The sequence below is a fragment of the Equus przewalskii genome, chromosome 26, assembly GCF_037783145.1.
Source record: "Equus przewalskii isolate Varuska chromosome 26, EquPr2, whole genome shotgun sequence".
NCBI lineage: Eukaryota > Metazoa > Chordata > Mammalia > Perissodactyla > Equidae > Equus > Equus przewalskii.
This window is the reverse complement of record NC_091856.1, coordinates 1061005-1081518: the sequence shown is the minus strand read 5'-3', so window position 1 is coordinate 1081518 and position 20514 is coordinate 1061005. Positions and strand designations below refer to the sequence as shown.

The 20514-nt window shown below is 50.6% G+C and overlaps 2 protein-coding genes across 12 annotated transcripts; one reads left to right on the top strand and one right to left on the bottom strand.

The window, feature by feature from the left end:
* Window positions 1–84: 84 nt before the first annotated feature.
* On the top strand, window positions 85–4811 carry SPAG8 (sperm associated antigen 8). 5 transcript variants are annotated; one of them, XM_008508051.2, is made up of 7 exons: window positions 85–543; window positions 646–1294; window positions 1413–1587; window positions 1787–1832; window positions 1916–2030; window positions 2152–2214; window positions 4616–4811. In XM_008508051.2, the coding sequence occupies exons 1-7, from the start codon at window positions 506–508 to the stop codon at window positions 4745–4747; spliced, it is 1218 nt and encodes a 405-aa protein (XP_008506273.2). In that variant the 5' UTR covers window positions 85–505; the 3' UTR covers window positions 4748–4811. The 5 variants fall into 5 exon arrangements, with proteins under 5 accessions (XP_008506273.2, XP_008506272.2, XP_008506275.2 ...); XM_008508050.2 differs by lacking the exon at window positions 4616–4811 and adding an exon at window positions 2326–2658; XM_008508053.2 differs by lacking the exon at window positions 1916–2030 and having other exon boundaries at window positions 2326–4811.
* On the bottom strand, window positions 2928–20255 carry NPR2 (natriuretic peptide receptor 2). 7 transcript variants are annotated; one of them, XM_008508044.2, is made up of 22 exons: window positions 18880–20232; window positions 17845–18050; window positions 11914–12027; window positions 11473–11608; window positions 11119–11213; window positions 10771–10903; window positions 10459–10543; window positions 9866–9986; window positions 9629–9703; window positions 9342–9419; window positions 8999–9103; window positions 8809–8880; window positions 6887–7046; window positions 6542–6697; window positions 6296–6464; window positions 5995–6141; window positions 5382–5505; window positions 5123–5191; window positions 3724–3898; window positions 3554–3652; window positions 3196–3287; window positions 2928–3066 (listed from the first exon to the last, which is right to left on the bottom strand). In XM_008508044.2, the coding sequence occupies exons 1-22, from the start codon at window positions 19544–19546 to the stop codon at window positions 3001–3003; spliced, it is 3144 nt and encodes a 1047-aa protein (XP_008506266.1). In that variant the 5' UTR covers window positions 19547–20232; the 3' UTR covers window positions 2928–3000. The 7 variants fall into 7 exon arrangements, with proteins under 7 accessions (XP_008506266.1, XP_008506265.1, XP_008506269.1 ...); XM_008508043.2 differs by having other exon boundaries at window positions 9866–9995; window positions 18880–20167; XM_008508047.2 differs by having other exon boundaries at window positions 9866–9995; window positions 19099–19691.
* Between the last annotated feature and the right edge of the window lie 259 nt (window positions 20256–20514).

The following is a 20514-nucleotide window of genomic DNA, read 5'->3' as shown; positions in this document are numbered from 1 at the left end:
GGTCCTTTATTGGAGAAGTAATCACACCCAAAAAAAGCTGCTTCCCTTTTACTAATCCCCATGTCTCACCGTTTTGCTTTTAAGCTGTTGTCTGATGTACTTTTATCCTCAAAAATTTTAAGAAGACTACCTCCCCCACCCCTCCACTTTTGAGAGTGAACTAAGGGAAAGTACTGTTGCCCTCCCACAAATACACCAGGCAGACTTTTGTCTGCTACCACAGCCCTGTGCCTGTCTCCAACACAAAGAACCACTTTAGAAAGCCTCAAAGAATCGTGCTTGGGTATAGAGGGCAAGGCCTTAGGCCAGCGGAACCTTAAAAGCCTGGCTGAGGCGGAACGGAGTCGGGACAGAAGACAGCAGGCTCCCCAGGCCGCGCCAGGTTTAACACTTCCGCCGCGCGGAGAACTTGCCTCCGCCCCCAGCTTCCACGTCCGCCCAGCTCTAGTTCTGCGCAGTCTCCTGGAATTGTTTGCCGTCTCTATGGCAACCTAGGACGGTGAAGATGGAGACCGTCAAGTCTACAGCGGGACCGCCGTCGCGGTGAGAGCCGCAGCTCTGGCTGCACGCGTAGGGGGCCAAGAAAGGTAGGCGCACTTGCTCTGCTGCGCTTTTGACAGCTTTCACGGGTTCGTTTTCTTTCAGATCTGTAGACCCACAGTCCAGCTCCGAAGGGCTAGGACCCACTTCGGAACCGTTTCCTTCTTCGGATGGCACTCCTAGGTCGCCCCTGGCAGCCTCAACCGCAGCAGCTACTGCAGCCACTGCAGCTGTCTCCACTGCCAACGCAGCTGCCTCATCTGCAAAGACCCCAGCACCCTACTCTGAGAGGAGCCTTCTCATGGCGCCCTCTTCGGATAGTCTTCTTGGGGAGCCCAGTGCTGGACCCAGCTTTACCCACAAAACAGGCCAGGAGAGACTTGGCTTTGAGCCTGCCTATGTTTCCTCTGGTACCCAAGATCCCTGTACTTCAAATTATCTCAGCTCTAGCCCTGGCCCTCTTCCTGGCTCCAGTTCTGGTCCTGCCTCTAGGCCTAGTCTAGGCTGTGGCCATGACCCTGAGCTCAGCCCCTACACTCATCCAAGCTTGACAAACCCCGGGGCGGATCTGGTCCCTCCCTGGAGTCACCACACCCAGTGGGAGCCTCAGAAACAACAACCCTGGAAATTTTTGCAAGTCTCAGAACCTGGTGCCCGAGGGCTATGGAAGCCCCCTGAGGTTGAAGGGAAGCATAAGGTTCTCGATGAAACATTGCCACGGGGCCAGTGCCTTCTCTACAACTGGGAAGAGGAGGTATTAAGGTTTTGACCTGCTCCCTTTTCTTGAAGGCTGTTCCCAGTTTCCTGGGGGAGGTTATGTTGAGGGTGGGTACCAGAAAGGATCTCATAGTCACTCAACTTGGGACCAACAGAGAGCCACCAACCACCTGGATCGAGTCCCAAGCATGCAGGATGGCTCTGAAAGTTTCTTCTTCCGACATGGACACCAGGGACTGCTGTCCCTGCAGCTACAGTCACCCATGCCCTGCAGCACCAGCCAGACAGACTCATACCAGCCCCCAGGAAACCGCCATCAGCCAATCCGAGGTGTGAAGCATGAGAGAATGGGCCAGAATGAGTCTTTTAGTCAGAGATAAAAGAGGAAGGAATTTTTCGTGGGACTGGATTATCCGAAGGGTATAAGGGCAAAACCCCAAGATTTGCCTTCCTTTTCTCAAATTTTTTTCTTTTGGGCCTGCTTCTTAACCAGACTCCCCAACTCTGTTCATTCCTTGCCCTCCCACAGGGAAGCGTGAAGCCATGCTGGAGATGCTCCTGCGGCACCAGATCTGGTGAGAGGCTGGGGGAAAGGGAAAGGGAGGGGAAGGACAAAAACCAGGGGAGAATGGCCCTGATGCCCCCCAGTTGTGTATAGTAAAGAGGTGCAGGCAGAGCAGGAACCCACAAGGGAGAACTTTGAGGTCGAGTCTGTGACACACCATGACTACCGAAAGGAGCTGGCGCAAGCAGGGCCTCCTGCCCCAACAAAGGTGAGAACCCATCCCACCCCACTTGTACAGCTGGGCTCTGACGGGCTGGGGAAAGTAGCAGACCCACAAATTGAGAGAGGGAGCTTCAGGCCAAGAGGTATTCAGTCTCTCTCCCTCACAGCCTCATGACTACTATCAGGAGCAGCCTGAAACCTTCTGGATACAGAGGGCACCACAGCTACCGGTGCGTGAGGGCGATGAGGTGTTGGGAGTGGGGGAAAGAAGGCAAGGAAGAGGCTCTTCTGTTCTGGCTTGGCACAGAGCGGAATCTGTCCTCATCGTGGCCCTTCTCCAGGGTGTCAGTAACATCAAGACACTGGACACGCCCTTCCGGAAGAACTGCAGCTTCTCGACACCAATAACTTCATCTCTGGGGCAGCCTCTGCCCTATGAACCTGGGAAGCATTCCCACCAAGTGGGGGAAATATCTTCCCTTGCCTGTCAGGGAGGAGGGCAGGGTGGTGGAGGGGGTAGAACTACTCCTGTCTAAGGGTTGAGGAGGGCAGTGGGGTGTGGACTATGGAATCTATTTCTGACTGGAGTGGAGAGGTGGGAAGGAAGTGGATTCTGTCTGTATTTGGTCGGGGCTTTACATAAAGGGCTCTCTCATCCTGAGACTGCTAATTCAGTCATTCTGTGAGTTAGTGTGTCCATAACCCATGACCTTTCCTTGGAGTTGCCCCTAACCCAGACTATGACACCATTACTTTTTTTGTTGTTTTATATTTGGCCAAAATATTCTGGTTTAGATACAGATATTTACATTAGGTAGGGAGAAAGGAGACCAGGACAGAGAGGGGCAGATATATGTACAAAGCTGAGCTGCAAAGGGCAAGAAATTCCATACAAGGTCGGGTTTTTGTGCACGTTGGTTTCCATCTCAGGTGACAATGTCCATTTGGGTGTGTGGAGAGATGGTGGCCACTGCCCACCCAGGTACCAGACTGTCTGACTTGGGAAGAAGTGGGGCTTACAGGAGCCCAGCAGGTCCTTTGCGCTCTCCCAGGAGCCAGTAAGTTCGCATCTTTCCCTTTCCCTGGGAGCAGAGCAGTGGAGATAATTCAGATTCTTCGGTTATTCCTTTTATCTCCCTCTCTTCCCCCACGATCCTCAGAATCACTTTCATCCTCCCTTTCCATGACCCCTCCCCATGACCTGCCATCACCTTCATCTCCACATCCCCCCGAAGCTCTAGCTGGAAGCATCCTAGCTCATCCAGGGCATCCTTGGTGGTAGAGGAGACATGGATCTTCAGGGCTGGGTTGTGGTGTGGGGGATGGTGGAAAAAAGAATCAAAGAAAAGGCAACAGAAGAACTGGCGGCAACAGAGAGCTCTACCCAACCACCAGCCCTCAGAAGCTCTCAATCTTCCCGGTGCACATGCACCAGAACCAAAATACAACCGAGGATGGGGCAGCCAGGAACCGTGATCTCTCAGACTGAGAGATTTGGAGGAATTCTGAAAGGCAGAAAAGGACAACAGAGGTTGAGGCTGAAGCTGGAGTCGAGGGTTAATGTCTCACCTTGACCATTAGATTCCATTCGAGAAGCAGTGTTCACTGTGTCACCGAAAAGACAATAGCGGGGCATCTTCAGGCCAACGACCCCAGCACAGACAGGCCCTATGAGAAGAAACAGGTTGAGAGAGCCTGGGAAAAGTGGATACTTGGGCTGGAGCGAGAGTCAGCCTTACCAGTGTGGACCCCTATACGTAGCCTCAGCTGGTCATGGGGTCGGTGGCGGATGCGGAAGGAAGAAACTGCATCCAATAATGCTAGGGCCATACGAGCAATTTCCGGGGCATGGCGTTGACCATTTCGTCCTGGGAGACCGGATACCACCATGTAGGCATCTCCAATCGTCTCTACCTGATTGAGAGGGGGATTAAAATGTCACCTCTGTCTTTATCAATGGGAATGGGAAAGAGTAGAAGGAGACAAACTGGACAGTCTGGGAGGCCAGAACATTGACTACAAAATAAGTGCCATGGTCCTGAGAATCTTGGGGAAAGGGGAAGTCAAGGAATCGTTAAATCCTCCTGCGCCACCCCAGCACCTGGGGAATGCTCAGTAAACATTTGCTGAGTGAATGGACAGCCTGTCTGCAACAGGACATGGACAAATAGGCTCTGCTGTCAAATAGAGGCAAGAAAATAGGGCTGACCTGGGGAGCCCAGAGAGGGTGAGGGGGCCAGGCTGGCCCAGTGAAGTGGGCCTCAGACAGCCTCAACTGTCAAAGGTGAGAAGGCAGGCGCCTGGCTTTATTAACTATACTGGAGTTGTGTAAGAGAATGTCCTTGTTTTTAGGAATGAGATACTGAACTTTTGAGGAACAAAGAGGCACAATATCTGAAACTCTCAAATGGTTCCGAAAATAATTATATAGATAGATTTTTTAAAAACTAAAGCAAAGGGGGGAAGTATAAACAATTGGTGAATCTGGGTTAAAGAGTTTATGGGAGTTCTTTGTTACAATAATAACAGAGATGGTAGAGTAAGCCCAAAGGGAAGAGACAGAAATAGATATTTATTATCTGCACAACGTTAGGCGCTTTCCACGATAAATCTATTATTTCCGTCTTACAGATAAAACATCTGCGGCTCAGGGAGCTTCTGTTACTTGCCCAAGGCCACACAGTCAGCCACAAAGCCAATATTCAAATCCAGATCATTTTTATTCCCAAGCACAATAAAGCCCACCCTGTGCTAACTCAATGACTTCAACAAAAAGCTTTTATAACACAGCTTGTCCCTCACCCCAATAAATCATTCTGTACCCACATCCTGTATGATTCTTCCATGTCTGGAGGGGATAGAAGAGAAAAAAAGATAGATAGGCTGTATGTATACCCCCAGGCAAATAGGGGCTAAATCTTGTGATGGTTCTAATTAGGAAAGCCAGAGGATTCACCAGAAATTAGACTGGAATGTACAATTAGAGTGCCAGAGCCTCATTTGTCTACAGAGGGCACTCCAGCACTAGGATGCTGGAGACCCAAGAGGAAAATTGACCACGGAGCAGGTAAGGCATGTGGGGTTCAGGGAGACTGGGTTTTAAGGGGGTCTCAGTAGGAGGGTAGCCCCAGCTCTCACCTTGTAGACGTCAAAGTTGTCAATTATGGCATCAAAACAGGTATACAGGTCATTAAGAAGTGTCACCACCTAATGGGGATGGGAAAGTAGAGGCCCTGAGACTTGTGCCCAACTTTCTAAGAATTCTTAACCCACAGCCATAACAAGATATGGGAACTTCAGAACAAACTAATCTTCCCTACTATCAAGAATCCCTATGCCCCAGTGAAGCTTCCCAGGTCCCTATCCTCCCCCCGTACCTCTCACCCATAGCTCTCACCTGCATAGGGGTGCTCTCTGCTGACAAAGCAGTGAAGCCAACGATGTCACTGAAGTAGATGGTAACACTGTCAAAGGCCTCAGCCTGTACAGTCTCTCCCCGTTTTAACTGCTCTGCCACTGAACTAGGAGGCAATGGTGCAGTTTGAGCCAAAGTCAGAGAAAGAGGATGGAAGGGAGAGAGAGGAAAGGAGTGTATGGCTGGAGCAGAGATGAGTTCTAATATGAAAGCTAAGCCTGGTGGAGGAGAAGGAAGGTGGCTGGGAAGACTTTACAGTCTAGCGCAAGGTAAGGTGTACAAGTGGTAGGGGGTTGGAAGGGGATGCCTGGGGATGGGGGCTAAATGTCTCAAGTTGGGATTGTTCCACAAACACTTGCTGCAGCAAAGGCACGGTAGAGCAGTGTCCTAGAAGAAGGGATGGGAAGGCAACACTGCTCATTTGGAGACAGAATGAAAATACATAGTCTATAGCCAGAAAGACTCACTGTGGCAAGATGTAACAAAGCAAGGTTCTTCTAAGGGTTGGGAAGTGAGTTCTCAGGAGCTGGATGAGGCAGAACCCAACAAAGCAGAATACCAAAGGAAAATTCAAGAAGGGGGACAAGAGTCTCACTGGGGTAGAATTTGGTAGAGCAGAGCCTCAGCCTTGCGTTTCTCCTCCAGATAGGCCTGTGTGCGTTCCTCCACCAGCTTCTCCAGGTTATTGGCATACTGCTCCATGCGCAACAGGAGGTTGTCCAATATGCTGGTGCCACCCTCCCTGGGGGGAGGCCAGGATATGGTACCGGCTCCAAGATTCTCAAGACTCCAACGACTTCCTACAACCCACCCTCTTGGCCCCACCAGCCCCACCTCATCTAAGACTGATGAGGCTTCTATCCCTGGGGAGCCCCTGTCCCTTTGTGCCCTCTCACTTGTTAAAGCGGCGAATGAAGCCCTTAATCTGTCCAAAGTCTGGCCGCTCAGCTGGGTCCTGGGCCCAACATCGCTCCATCAGCAAAACTAGTTCTTCATTCAGTTGGGTCCGGTCAATGCTCGGCCGGAAATATGGCCGCTGACCATTTCGGACCTTCTGGACAATCTCTGAGGGTGATAAAGGGTTTGGATGAAGAACAGAGCCCCCAGGTAGAGAAGCCTGTGGGTAGTAGATTGACTCTCACCTTTGGGGCTGAGGTCCAAGCCCTCCAAGTAGAAAGGACCACTGCGAAGTGCTATCTCCTGTAAGATGATCCCAAAGCTATAGACATCAGCCTTCTGCATGCCCGTGGTTGGCAAGGGGTTCCCGCTGAGCAGTTCTGGGGCAGTCCACAGCTTCTCTGGAAAGAGAGAATAGGCTGGCCAGGTCCTCAAAAAGTATCCCCAAGCCCACCTGGGCTCATTCCCATAAAGCTCCCCATATTACTGTCCCTCCATCTCCCTCTCCCACCCTTCCTAGGTGGAAATGATCAGGAAGTGATCAGGGCCAAAGGAGCAATATAAAAGCGGGTCATGGAAGAAGGCCTCACTGGCATAGAGGGCGTGGCTGTCATCAGGTTCAGCAGTTGATCGGAAGCTGGCCAGGCCATAGTCTGTGATTTTGAGCACAAATCGACTATCCACCACACAGTTGGAGGACTTGAGACTCCCATGGGATGCAATAATGCTGTTATGGAGAAAGGCCATGCCCTGCAGGATACAGATCAAGTCATGGGATTGGATCATATCTGGCTTAGGATACCCCTTCTCCCTGAGATGGACATTACCTAGCTGTCTAAAGATCTTGGGACCATTAAAACACTAAGCCAATTTTGGAAGGCATTTTTTACACAGTTTCCACTCAAGGAAATAGGCAGAATAGGAGAGTCATCCCTTCCTGGTACCATAAGCAGTATATTGGCATGTAGGCACCAAGAATAGGAGAAATGCTTAAGAGGAGGGACAAGGGGAGCTATCAGTTATTACCCTGGAAAAAGCAGACAGTCTTCTGAGTAGTAAAGGGAACAGAACTATGAGGGAAAACCCCAAGAATGGTATGACACCCATGGTGGCCTCAAATCCATGGCCACTACTTATTAGACAGACACGGCTTGAGACTTAGGTATCAAGAGTACCCGGATGCACCAAGGAAGACTAGTTGTAAACTTTAACATACAACCCCCTGTAGGCATGCAAGTTAGGATGGAGGAGGAAAGCAATCTGCTAGAGGGGATGCGTGGCCAGACAGAAGGTGGAGAAAATAGTAAATTAGAAAAACCTGGAAAATGGACACAAGTAGGAGACAGCTGCCAAGCCAATGCAGAAGCCTGAAACTTCCAGCTCCATGGAGCCAGAGAGAAGAAAACCTCTGCCTATGAGGCAGGTCCTAAGAGGGCAGAGTGGTGCTTTCCAAAATGAAACCCCAGGAGCCCACTCAAGTCAGTTCAGATGGAACAGAAAAAGGATATAGTGTTCTGTATGCTAATCCAAAACACCTCTGTCTAAATGTTTAGCTCTGAACCTAAACAATTCATAACTCTAGTTTCTATGAACGCTTTCTTTTTATTCCTTTTCATATCAACAAAACCTTTGGGAATCTCCAAATTTGTGAATACAGAAATGATTAGGCTTCTGGCTTTGATCTAAATCACTTTTGCATCAAATCATTGTTTTCTCAAGAGTCATGTTGTTTTCATGTTTATCATCACACCTCTAGTTGAGTGCCACATCAACTTTGCCTAATATTTCATCTCTCATTTGATGGCATACTTTCACACAAAAAGTTTTTTTAAATAACCTCATGAGAATTAAGCAGAAAAACCAAAGCCAGCCTTGGGTGTGGTACAGGTGACCCACTAGGCCAGCTCACTAGAAGTCATGCTTCTAAACATCTGTCCAACCCATGCAAGATTCAAATTCATACTCTGTAAATCCATGGGCCTCTGGGTCACTTAAAAGTAGTTGAAACCTAGTATATCGGAAGATACCAAAGGTTTAGTATAATTTTCCTTGGCTTCTCTTAGTTTTACTAATAAATCTTCTTTTTTAAATTTCAGTTTTTCTGAACAAAAGAGCAGCTATGCCAAATATTGGTCAGAGAGTAAATGATGAGAAAAAACAGGAGACAAATATGTTTGGAGACCCCACTCATCTTTTCCCTGCTAAGGGATTTTAACATAAGCTCTAGAGGCAAAAAAAAAAAAAAAAAGGAAAAAAAAATGATGGAGAGAGATCTGAGATATATACGGCAGGAAGACAAAAATTCTCCACAAGTACAGGCAGATAAAATTCATTCCCCCCAATTAAAAACCCCAGATAACTTGTTTACCCATTCTCACCCAACCATAGGAACAAGGGGAAATGGAAAGAACGGGAGTTTTACAGGACTACAAGGAGAAATCATAAGCAAAGATAGAAAGATGGAAGCATTTTAAAACAGATGAACTCTTAAGGAGGAATGGGGAAGACTCACCTTAACAAGGTCATTAATGAGTGAATAACGAAACATCCAGTCCAAGTTGATGCTGTCATTTTCCAGAATATCCTAGTAAGTGACATGAATAGATTATGTGACTATCCTAGTCTCACTAGCCATCACCTGCATAGAGTTAGTGTAACTTGGGCCAATCTCCTCCCCCCCATAATCTCCACCTATCCCTCACCTGTAAACTCCCACGGGGACAATACTCAGTGACGATGCAAATGTTGGGAGGGTCTATGCAGGCACCAATGAATCGAGTGAGATGGTTGAACTGAACATCCCTCATCTAGCAAAAAAAGCCAAAAAAACAATGGGAAGGAAAAAAGAATTGAAAGAGCTAAAAAATTAGATACAGAAATCTACCACTACATGAGAGGACCTTTCTCTTACTTGTACCTACAACTTAAAATCATTTATAAATAAACCCCTTGCCCTCCTAGCCAACTTTGCTAAACCATAGTCTTCTCCTTCCTCCTCCCCATCCCTATTTACCCCTCGCCCTCAACCCACATGCCCTTACATACATGTTTGAGTTCAAACAGAACCTGCCGGGTCAGCTCAATGCGCTTCTTATTCACATGTTTGATGGCGACTACATTTCCCTGATGGTGGGAGTGAAGGGGAAAAGGAAAATTAATATCAGAAGGAGTTTCTGAATGCTAGGAAATACTGGAGAACTGTGGGAGCATCCAGGAGTTCAGCTGGACATCGAGAGGAGGGTTATGAGGGCAGAGGTTCATGGGCAGAAGTGGCAGGTGGGGATGAGACAGGATGAGATGGTGGGGACCAGAACAAGCGGATGACTGTTCACCTTGAAGTGACCGGTGTTGGCAAAGATCTGGTATTTCCCATGGGCTGTCATGAGCGAGCCGTAACTGGATCCCCGCTGGGGCCAAGGGCAACATGGAGGCGGAAGGATGAAAGGAACATTAGATGATGGTGGTAGTGCAGGGGCTATCATTACAGGCCAATGTGCTGGGAAAGGTCCAGGGTAAGAAAGGACAGGAACTGAGAGGGAAGCAAAGGGACAGCTGAGACAAGGGCTCACCAGTGACAGTGTGAGGCGACTGCCTGCACCTTTATGATAGCGCTCTGAATTGCCAAACTGCAGCTCTTCCCAGCGAATGCGCCACAACATGCTAGCCAGCTCCTTCTCCAGCATCAGTTTTCTGTAAGGACTGTACACCTTAGTTGACTGGCAAGCCCAATCCTACCACCCCATAAACCAACAGTGGGGTTGCAGGGGCTTTCCTTCAACTGTTACACCCAAGAGACAGGACTGAGAGAAGGCTACATTCTCTACATATCTGACACTGGCCCTATGCTCATTTAAAAACACAGAGGCTGAAGGTGAAAGTTCCTTTTTAAAGTGGTAGCATCCATGGAAAATTCACCTTTGCCCTTATAAGACTCCACTCAAAATAATGAGTTACTATACCCAGTCAAGAACAAAAAGTGGGAAAAACAACCCCTTGGGTAAAAGACAACTAAGGAGTAAGGCTAGAGAGGAGGATGAGAGGTCTGAGAGACAACCACCAATTAATTAAGAGACCGTGCCATGTTACAGGACCACCTGGCCTCAGCCAGACCGTGTGGTGATGGGGAGGGAGTGGGCAGGTCAGTGAAAAGCCCAGAACTCACCGGAAGATGAGGAAGCTGGAAACACCAAACATGATGAAAGTGATTCCTGTGCCCAGTGCCACAATTGCCAGAGTTGAAAGTGGAGCTGAAGGGGAGAGGGGGACCCTGAGAAAGACTGTGTGGGGGGTTGTGTGAATGGGGAGAGGTGATGCTCAGGGTGCAGGGGCAGACAGATTTCTTGAGGGAAGGAAGTAAGGAGGGGGTATAGAAGAAGAGGTAAAAATAGAGCGAAGGGTGGGGAGTCAGCGAGGGGAGGTAAGAGAATGGAGGTAAAGGGAGGAAGGATTGCACCCAGTCCCTGCACACACCCACTTTTATCACAGGATGGGTCGTCCAACTCAAAGGCACAGGGGGGATTGTCCAAGGGGGGGGCCCCCTTCACCCAGGGGATAGGCCGTCCTGTCCACCAAATCTGCTTCTCAGCTCCTGAGTAGTGGGCTGCGGGCTGTGAGGAAGGAGAAGACTGGGCCCACAGGCCTGCTCCCACCAGCCTCCTCCCCTAGACCCCAGCTACCTGGCTGCTTTTCTCCCCAACCTTCCACCCACCCAGGATGCAGCTCCAGCAGAGAAAAGAACTCCCTGCCTCTAGCACCTTTGATTCCGCCGCCGCTGAACCCTTGAAAGCTGCATGTTCAGCTGCATGTCCTCCTCCCCCCTCACCTGAAAGTCCCCAGAATCCAGGTCTCCCATGGCCCACAGGACAAAATCTGTCTCCCGGTCATTGTTCTTGTCCATAACAACCAATCCAGTTACACCTAAGATAGAAAAGAGTAGCCCTTACTTTGAGATCTACCCCAGCCCCTTCCCCTCTCCCCCCGTCTCCACAATTACCTCAGAGTCCACCCCTGCCCATTCTTAATATGTGCCCACCTCTGCCATGTCCTCTGGCTCCTACGAACTCTCCCTCCTGCCCCTGGTATCTGTATCTTCTTCTGCCCCCTCCACTCTCTTCTGCCTACTCTACTCCTGAGATTGACGGCAGCCCTCTGGCCTCCGTCTCACCCTCTTCATTACCATGGTATCTTCGTCCCTGCATCTTCTCCACAATTCGAAGTCCATCTTCCCGGGTGCCCCCTTCCTGTATTGTCTCGTTCAGGACTTCAGCATATAGCAGGATCCCATCATAGAAGCAGCCGGCAATGAGGTTCATCTGGGGGTGGTAACTTCAGCAGTGCTCTCCAAATGTCCTGCCAGGCCCCCTTCCCCAACCCCCTTTCCCATCTCTGGGGTCTCCTTCTATCTCTTCTCTTTTCTGGTTTGCTTTCTTCCCTCCTGTCACTCCTAAGTTGCCATCCCTACCTCACTGGACACTAGGGAAGAAGGAAAAATTCTGGATGGAAGTGGACAGCCCCCAAAGTAGGACTGGCTCCATGGACGAGACTTGTTGTAGAGTTAAGGAGAAGCGTCCTTCCTCAAAGCCTGGCCTGACTCTCAGGGAAAGAGAGATCTACTTACCAGGGAGGGGGCCAGCTCCACACCAAAATCTTCCCGGGCTCTTATCAGCAGACGATTCTGGAATTCCTGATACTCAGGGTTTGGGGGTTCTCGGTATGTGATCACCAATACTGTCTGTACCAACAGCACATGGGGGAGAGTGAACAGGATTCAAGATGGGCATTAGGGGAAGAGAGGAAGCAGGACAGGGAACCTGGGTGAAATACACATGATATAAAATATACATGGGTGAGTCTCAAGGCTGAGAGGACACCAGAATCTGTGTGTGTGTGCATTTGCGTGTGTGTGGTGTGTATGTGGTGTGTTCAATGCATCTGGGGACAGGGAGTGGCACTCCTCCATGAAAGGTAGAGAAGATGGTTCTGGGAAGGTAGAGACTGGGAAATAGAAGAAGTCAACTCCATTCCCAAAGCCAGCCCCTCACCTTCCTGAAGCCCCTACTAGCCCCCAGGCCTCCCTGCCAAGCTGCCGCAGCACCCACAGCTCCTCTGTCTCCTCCTTTCTGGGCACCTGTTCACTAGCAAGGACGACACTGATCAACAGCTCCTCTCTGAGGTGTTCATGACCATTAATGTTATCAGCAAGATGTTTATTTTTTCATTTGGGCCACTTGAACAGTGCCTGCATCCCATGAATTAAAGAGATTTCAGGTCCTATGACAACTGGGGGAGATACTGTGAGACAGTGATTCCATCTGTGAAAAGCCGTGAGCCCATTCATTTAACATGTGTGGAACTCCTACCATAAGCAGCAGTGTCTTGCATACTGGCATGGACCTACACGTCATTAAGGAACAGACATCTGTCACAGAGAACACACAGTCTCACACTCACACACGTTTCACAGATTAGCAAATGACACACATGGTCTCAGCCATGCACACATCTCACTGGCCACAAGTCAGCGTGTCTGTCTCTCACCAGGGTGCCTGCCTGACTCTCTCCAGCCCCACACATGTCCATTTCCCCTTCCTTAGCTGATGGACATCCTGGCCTCTGCCTGCACCTCAGACCCACACCATCACTGAGACCAGCCTCTGCCTTGGACAGGAAACTGGCATCGCCACATCAGGGAAAGACTTCAGATCAATATATTTTGTGAAATGTGACTTGGTGAAATGATAGATTAAAATCTAGACATTTGTACCAGTTTTGTTAATTCCTGTCATAGAAAGTACATGTAGACCATAGAGATATACCTGATATACAGTCAAGCATCACTTTAACAACAGGGACACATTCTGAGAAATGCGTTGTAAGGCGATTTCATCATCATGCAAACAGCACAGAGTGTAGTTGCACAAACTGAGACAGTATAGCCTACTCCACACCTAAGCTAGATGCTACTAATCTTACGGGACCACCATCGTACATGTGGTCTATCACCATGCGGTGCATCCCTGTGTATCAATTCATTCCAGGTAGGAAACAAGGACGTCAGTTTCTAATATACATTCATTATATTAGACAGGATTTGCTCCATGATGTAATTATTCTTCCTGGAGCATTTGGATGCTCGATCACACACTTCAAATACGCCCTCACTCTCAGGCAAAATTAAAAAGAAGAGGGGGACTGAGTGTGTCCAGTAACACCTGTTCCAAGAATAAAAGGAAAATAGAGGGGTAAGATATTGTTGACAAACAATGTGAAAAAGTCAGTAAAAGAGCTCAAAAAGGGGCTGGCCCAGTGGCGTAGTGGTTAAGTTCGTGCTCTCTGTTTCAGCGGCCCAGGGTTTGTGAGTTCGGATCCCAGGCATGGACCCACACACTGCTCATCAAGCCATGCTATGGTGGCATCCCACATACAAAAACAGAGGAAGACTGTCGCAGATGTTAGCTCAGTGGCAATCTTCCTCAAGCCAAAAGAGGAAGACTGGCAACAGATGTTAGCTCAGGGCCAATCTTCCTCACCAAAAGCAAAAACATCCAATGAGAGGTGCCACTTCCAGTAATAGTAGACTAGGAAGTCAAGAAAAAGGAAAAAAAAAAAGAGCTCAAAAAGATCAAGCTTAACACAACTTACATTTCAATATGAAGCCTGGTGATAGGTTTTTAACACTTTTTAAACACTAATTCTCTAGGTCTGTTTGTTTGCTAGACGAGCAATTCTCAAACTTCTTAGTCGCACGACCACTTTGCACTACTAAAAATTACTGAGGACCCCAAAGACCTTTTGTTTATTTGGATTATATCTATCAATATTTACCATATTATAAATTAAAACTGACAATTTTTTAAACACAAGAATACACAAGCACACCATCTATAGCTGCCAGAGCAGTGACATCATCACATAGCACGTAGCCTCTGGAAAACTCCACGGTACAACCATGGAAGAATGAGGGCGACAGAGGCAAATAACACCTTAGTGTTATTTTTAAAATAGTTTTGACCTCATGGTCCCCCTAAAAGGATTTCAGGGGCCCCCAGGATCCCAAGTCGACACTTTGAAAACTGCTGTGCTAGACTCTTTGCAGTGGCTACTACTACTAAAAAAGAAGAACCTCCAAAGAATTTCTGTGCTTGCTCAGGGGCTAGAGAGCAGAAGGTAAAGGTAGGCAATGGTGTCCCATTTCACAGTGGACCCCAGGTGAAAAAAAACAGGCAAAGGTTCACAAAGCCGGGTTCAGCAGCAGGCAGAAGCCGGAAGGGCACGTAGGAAATGTGCACGGGCAACAGAAGCCTGCCTCTGCCTGCAGGCCCATCCCCACCGGGACCCACTCCGCCTCGGCAGGAGGCGCCGCCAACAGTGGCCTAAACAGACAGACTGGTGTCCAGAGGAGACTCTGCCCTCCACAGCCCTGGGTTTAGTGCTCACTTCCATTCTAGCTGCTGGTGTCCCCATCTGTAACCCAATCTTATGCTGGTCAGCTGGGCCGTGACCTGGGCCTAGGTTTCTGACCCCGTAGTCCTCAAATGCCCAGCCTGGGCCTCTGGATCCTTAGAGTCTGGTCACTTGCTTATTGAGTCCACTGTATCTACTTTTTCTTCCCTATCCTGGTTGATCATCTTGGTTCACAGTACCTGTCAGCTCTACTCCCATCTAGACGAATCCTAGCCCTCCCCCTCTCCCCAACACACACCTTCCTTCAGCTCAACAATATGTGCTGGGCGCATGGAATAGTACAGAGATCAGCATGAGCCCTGGCTTAAGGGGAGAAAAATCACATCAACACGATTAATTTCAGAGCCCTCTCCCCCCGTAGCTATGACACGGGCACCACACCCTCCTGGAAAAGCTCTGGGCATCTAGATCAAAGACTCCTTGCCTCTACTGCCACCTTCTCCAGGCTGGCCTGGTCTGGGACCCCAGTCGGCCAGGTAGCTCTGGGGTCAAGGCTCTCTGCTTTCTCATCTTTGGCTGGAGCTGACCACCCAAGTCCCCTCACCCCCTGCCTGGCTTCAGCATAGGCAAAGGATGAGAGCAGCTTGGCTAGACGACAGTTCGTTGCCCCCTCACCCCACCCCAGCCCACAGCCTGGATTTTTCCCTGGGCATATTCTTAAGCCTATTTGCCCTTCTTTTGTGTCATAGCAAAACTTCCCTCTTTGTCTGTCTGAATAATGCCTAGAGTAAGTGCGAGAACGGAGAATTGATACATACTGCTGATTGCTAGCTGACTAGACCCTTCTCAGCCTGCCCTAAGAGCTGGGGCCCCCTGGCTGGCAGGAATTCTCACACAGAAAGAGAGTGTTCCTTCCTCAAAAAGGCCATGGAGTCCTCCTATGGGGAGAGTACCAGAGACCCTCCTTGACCACACTAGCTAAAGTACATCCCCTCGTTATCCATCCTCATGCCACTCTATTCTTTTTAATAACTTATCACACATTGTTCTGTTTGTACTTATTTGTGTATTTGCTTAATGTCTATCTATCTTACTAAACATAAGCTCCAAAAAGGTGGAGACTACATCTGTTATGTTCTCCACTGTCTACCAGCACCTAGCACAGGGCCTGGGACATAAAAGGTGCCTGATAAACACTAATAGAATGAGTCAGTCTTCAAACAAATCTAACACGACTGGATAGTGTGGCAACTTCTCTAGGAGACAGAGTTAAGCACAAGAGTAGGGAACTCAGTCCAACCTGGGATTCAGAATTTGTTTCCCAGAAGGGAAAATAACTGATGTGAGTCTTAAAGAATACACAAGCATAGGGGGTGGGGGGAGGATGAAAGGGGTAAAGGGGCACATGTGTATGGTGACAGATGAAAGCCAGACTACTGTTGATAAACACGATGCAGTCTATACAGTAACTGAAATATAATAACGTACACCTGAAATTTACACACTGTTATAAGCTAATATGGCCTCAATAATTTTAAAAAAAGAATACACAAGCACTATCCAGACAAAGGTGAGAAGGTTGTTTTAGACAAAACTTAAAGCATAAACAAAACCTGTCCTGCTGCTGCCCATGTTCAAGCATGACAGTCACAGACTCATACTCAGGCATGCAAACAGCTCTGTCACTCACAGTCAGACACAACCAGATACATAATCACAGCCACATAAACCCTTACTCACTGGAGAAGACGGCCACCCAAGTCCAGCCCTTAGTCACATCTACTTAGAGTCAAAGAATCTCAAGGTTGAAAGGACCTTAAGGTTATCCTATATGCCACCTCAAATACTTTCTGTGAAAAGGAGGGATATAATAAATAAATAAGAAACACTTATGTATATAAGTTAGTGAAAAACTGGTGGGAGAATCAGGGAACAATTCATGGGCATGATTTTGAGAGGCAGAGATCTGGGGTGAGGTTAGGAAGAGCATTCTGGACAAAAGAAGCAAAGAGCACAAAAGCAGGGAGGGCAGGGGGCCCATGGGCCGAGGGGTTGAGAGCGGTCTAGTGAGCTGGAGCACTCGGCAGGAGGGGCGCCAGGAGGGAAGACTGAAAAGGTGGGCTGAGAACAGACTGCAGAAGATCTTAAAAGTCAGGATAAGGAACTGGGACTTTATTCTGCAGGAAATAAGTCATTGAAAGTTTTGAGCAGAGGAGTGAAATGAACAGAATCATGTCAATTTACCCTACAAATTTTTCTTAAATCCATCTCTTTCCGTTCCTGCTCTCATCACCTAGTCAAGCACATATCACTTCTCTCCATTCCAACCTATTACAGGTGGTCTCACTGCCTCTAGCCTCCACCTCTTCTCATCCAACCTGAATTCTGTCACTGCATTGCTCGTCAAAAAAATCTCAAGGACCTCACATTCAAGTCCAGGTGCCTTAGCCTCAGGTTCAAAGCTCTCCTTAACCTGATCACACCTTTGCAACATTCTGTCCTGTATCTGCCTCACACGAACCCTTCTTCCTTGTCAGCCCAGTGTCTTCTTGGTCCCCTAAACGTGCCCATTCCTACCTTTTTCTCTTTGCTCAGGCTGCCTGGATCCTCTCTCTGACTCTGACTAGGAATATGACATCTATCTTTAAAGTCACAATAAAATTTCCCTCCTTTATAAAAGCCTTCCCTAAACCCAGCCCACACTGACTCTCCCTCCCGCGAACTGCTGAAGCTCTCAGGAGTCTGTTCCAGGACACACCGTCAGTCCCTTCTGTACTTGTATCTACCTGGCCCACAGTCAGCCTCGCCCCTCCAGAAAGGGTGGAAGCCCTCCCAGGAGCTGGGGCCAGATCTCTTCCTGAACCTCTCCTCCCTGCAGTACAGTCTACTACAGGTACTCAGGAAAGTCAGTGTTCTGGGATCCAGATCGTGGGAGGGAAGCTTGGCAGACACACTGAGGAAAGAGTCACAAAAGTGGGGAACTAAGAAAGAATGACACTAAACCCGGAAAGCCTCTGTTCATTTCACTCCTGTAGCTCACAATTCCTGCCCTGTTCCTGGGGTTTCTGTGGGTCTTGTGAGAAACAGAGAATCTTCAAAGAAGCTCCTCTTCCCCCTCCTCCTTCAAGTTTGGCTCAAATGATACCTGGAAGGCCTCTCTGAGGGCCTGGGCCTGTTCCCGGGTGCGACTGTCCTGCCAGGGCCGGCCTGCAGAGCGCGTGGGGCCTGCACGGAGACTCTCCCCAAAGACATCCAGGTAAAAGAAGACATAATCCCCATTGGTCAGGTTCTCCCTCTGGGCCTGAAGCAGGATCTCATGCAGCATCTCCAGAGGGCCGCAGATATACACAACTGGGAGCAGGTACACGACAGAGGGGCACCCTGAGAAAGCATCCAAGACCCCAGACAGCCCCCTCTCTGAACCATCTGCATTTCCATCTTTGGCAAGGAAGAGTGCTCTAACCTATCGACCACCCAGCAGATGCTCCCCACTCCTCCCCCGTGGAGTCTGTGTCGCCCGCACCCTGGGGCTGTAAGAACCATCTGGCAGAAGTCAGAGCGTGACTTCAGACCCCAGAGGAAGGGAGGTATCATCCTCCAGCCCCTCCTCTTCCCAGAGCCCTGCCTGCTGCTCCCCACCTAGCCCTCCTCACCCTGACTCTGCCCTTTCTTTCCCTGGCTCAAAGGCACTGACTGCTCAGAATTTCTCTCAGTGCAAGCCTTACCTGTCTTTCCCAACCAAATCTATTAAACCCCAAAGCCCATTTATGGAGCCCTCACTATTTTTATGCCAACAAGGGTTCTTGGTGCCCCAGTCTGAGAAGTCTCTGCTCACAAATAAGCACACATTTTGGAGCAGCTATCAACCACATTCACTACTCTAGGGCACTCATATTGCTCCCCAAATTCAATTTCCCCTCAATCCCACATTCTCCCCTGACACAAGCTTCACCCCTCATGCTATCTCATTCCTTGTTTACATCTGCTTGTGACATCCACAAGCTCCCCTGATACACTGCCTCAGCTCTCTCACAGGTGCTCTGTCCACACGCACTTCTTGACCCCAACCACCACATCCAGCTTCTCAGTGCCTACCTCCACCTACAGTTTCCCAGTGCTGAGCTCCAGGAATACAGCAACCCTCCTCCCCTGACCCTAAAATAGCCTGGGCCACACTCACTGCGCCCGTTGGCCCGGATGAAGTGGGTGGCCTGCTCAGGGCCCCCCGGCTCACGGGCATACACCTGGTGCTGCACACTGAGGTTGCTGCCCTGCAGGGCCTCAAAGACGCCCTCGATGGTGAAGTAGTGAGGCCGGTCATCTGTGCGAGCATCCAGATACAGCAAGGCAGCGCGGGCAGTCCAATTGAAGTGCCCGTGTAATGTCACTACAAACTCACCCAGCTTGGGAGCAGAGGGGCCGGTGCGCACGAGGGTACGATAATGCTCATTCTTAGCCGCAAAACCAGAGGCCACAGCACCAGCAGTCAGCAGAGGAAGGCGCCAGTGTGAGGCAAAGCGGGCCACAGAGGCAGCAGGGTACACGCAACCAGGGCCCAACAGAAGGTCAGGGTCATGGTACAGCTTGAGGTCCACAGCGCGCAGCGGTGCCAGGTACTCAGAGCAGGCGCCATCTAGTTCAGAGCTGACAAACCGCAGGTCCACGGGCAGTGCCCGGCCCAGTGCCTCCACAGCTAGTGCCACAGCAGGACCCACTCGTGGCCAGGCCCAGGCATAGCTCAGGTTGTGTTCTGGCAGCACCACCGCCAGAGTCAGGTTCCGTGCCCCGGGAGGACGCACCCCACCTGCCAGGGCTGCCACCAACAGCAGGAGTGATGGCAGTGCCATGGGGAGAAAGCAGCAGCCCCACCAACCCCAGAACCTGGGGCCCCTCTGGCCTATGGGGGAGGCACAAGCAGCACCCAGCCTGGAACCTGGGGAAGACGACCAGGAAGAGAAGTGAGGATAAGCTAGGTGAGCTGGGATACTACAGCAAGTGGTGGGGAGGGGAGAGGAGGAGGAGATGAGAGGAAGCCCCAGGGTGGGTGAGGAGTGGGTCTACCAGCCTAGGGCAAGGATGGAGGACTAACAGTAGGGTGGCAGGAGGAGGGAGGGACCAAGGGGACCTGCGCCTGGGATGGGGACAGTGAGAGGTGAAGTAGGCTGATGAATCTAAAGCTGAGAAGGAAAAAGGGATCCGTGACTGCGACGGGGTGGGGGTGGGGGGGAAGCTGGTACAAAGAAAAGGCCCGGGGGCACCTCACGGCTGAAGTGGCTGGGAGGGCAGAGAGCTGCGGGAAGGAGGGCCGCGCGGGCACGGTGGGAGGGCGCCGGCGCCGCGGAGGGACGGGGACCATGGGCGGGCGGGGAGCGAAGCGAGGCCTGGGCCGGAGGGGAGGGAGAGGCAGGGCGAGTCTCCTGTGAAGGCTTCTCCTGAAGCTCCCGCTTGGACTAACGGGCCAGGGTGCCGGTCCCAGCCGCAGCGCGGCGGCCGCCCCGTGTCCAGCTCCGCTCCCTCGGCTCCCGCTGGGCCCGGGCGCCCGGCGCCGCCCGCGCTGCCGCCCGCCCCGCCTGGGCCCGGGCGCCGCTCGTCCGCCTGCTCGCCGCGGCCCGGCCGTCTCGCTCGCTGCGCCCGCGGCGCCGAGTGTGACTCGGGGCAGGCCCGCCCGGGCGCCCCGCCCCCGCGGCCCCGCCCCGCCCCGCCCCGCCCCGGCCTCCGGGCTCCGCGCCCCGCCCCCCGCGCTCCGGCTCACCCCTAGCGACGAGCCCAGGGCCTCTCTTCGCGCCCCTCGCGTGTCCCGCACTTCTCAGGGTCC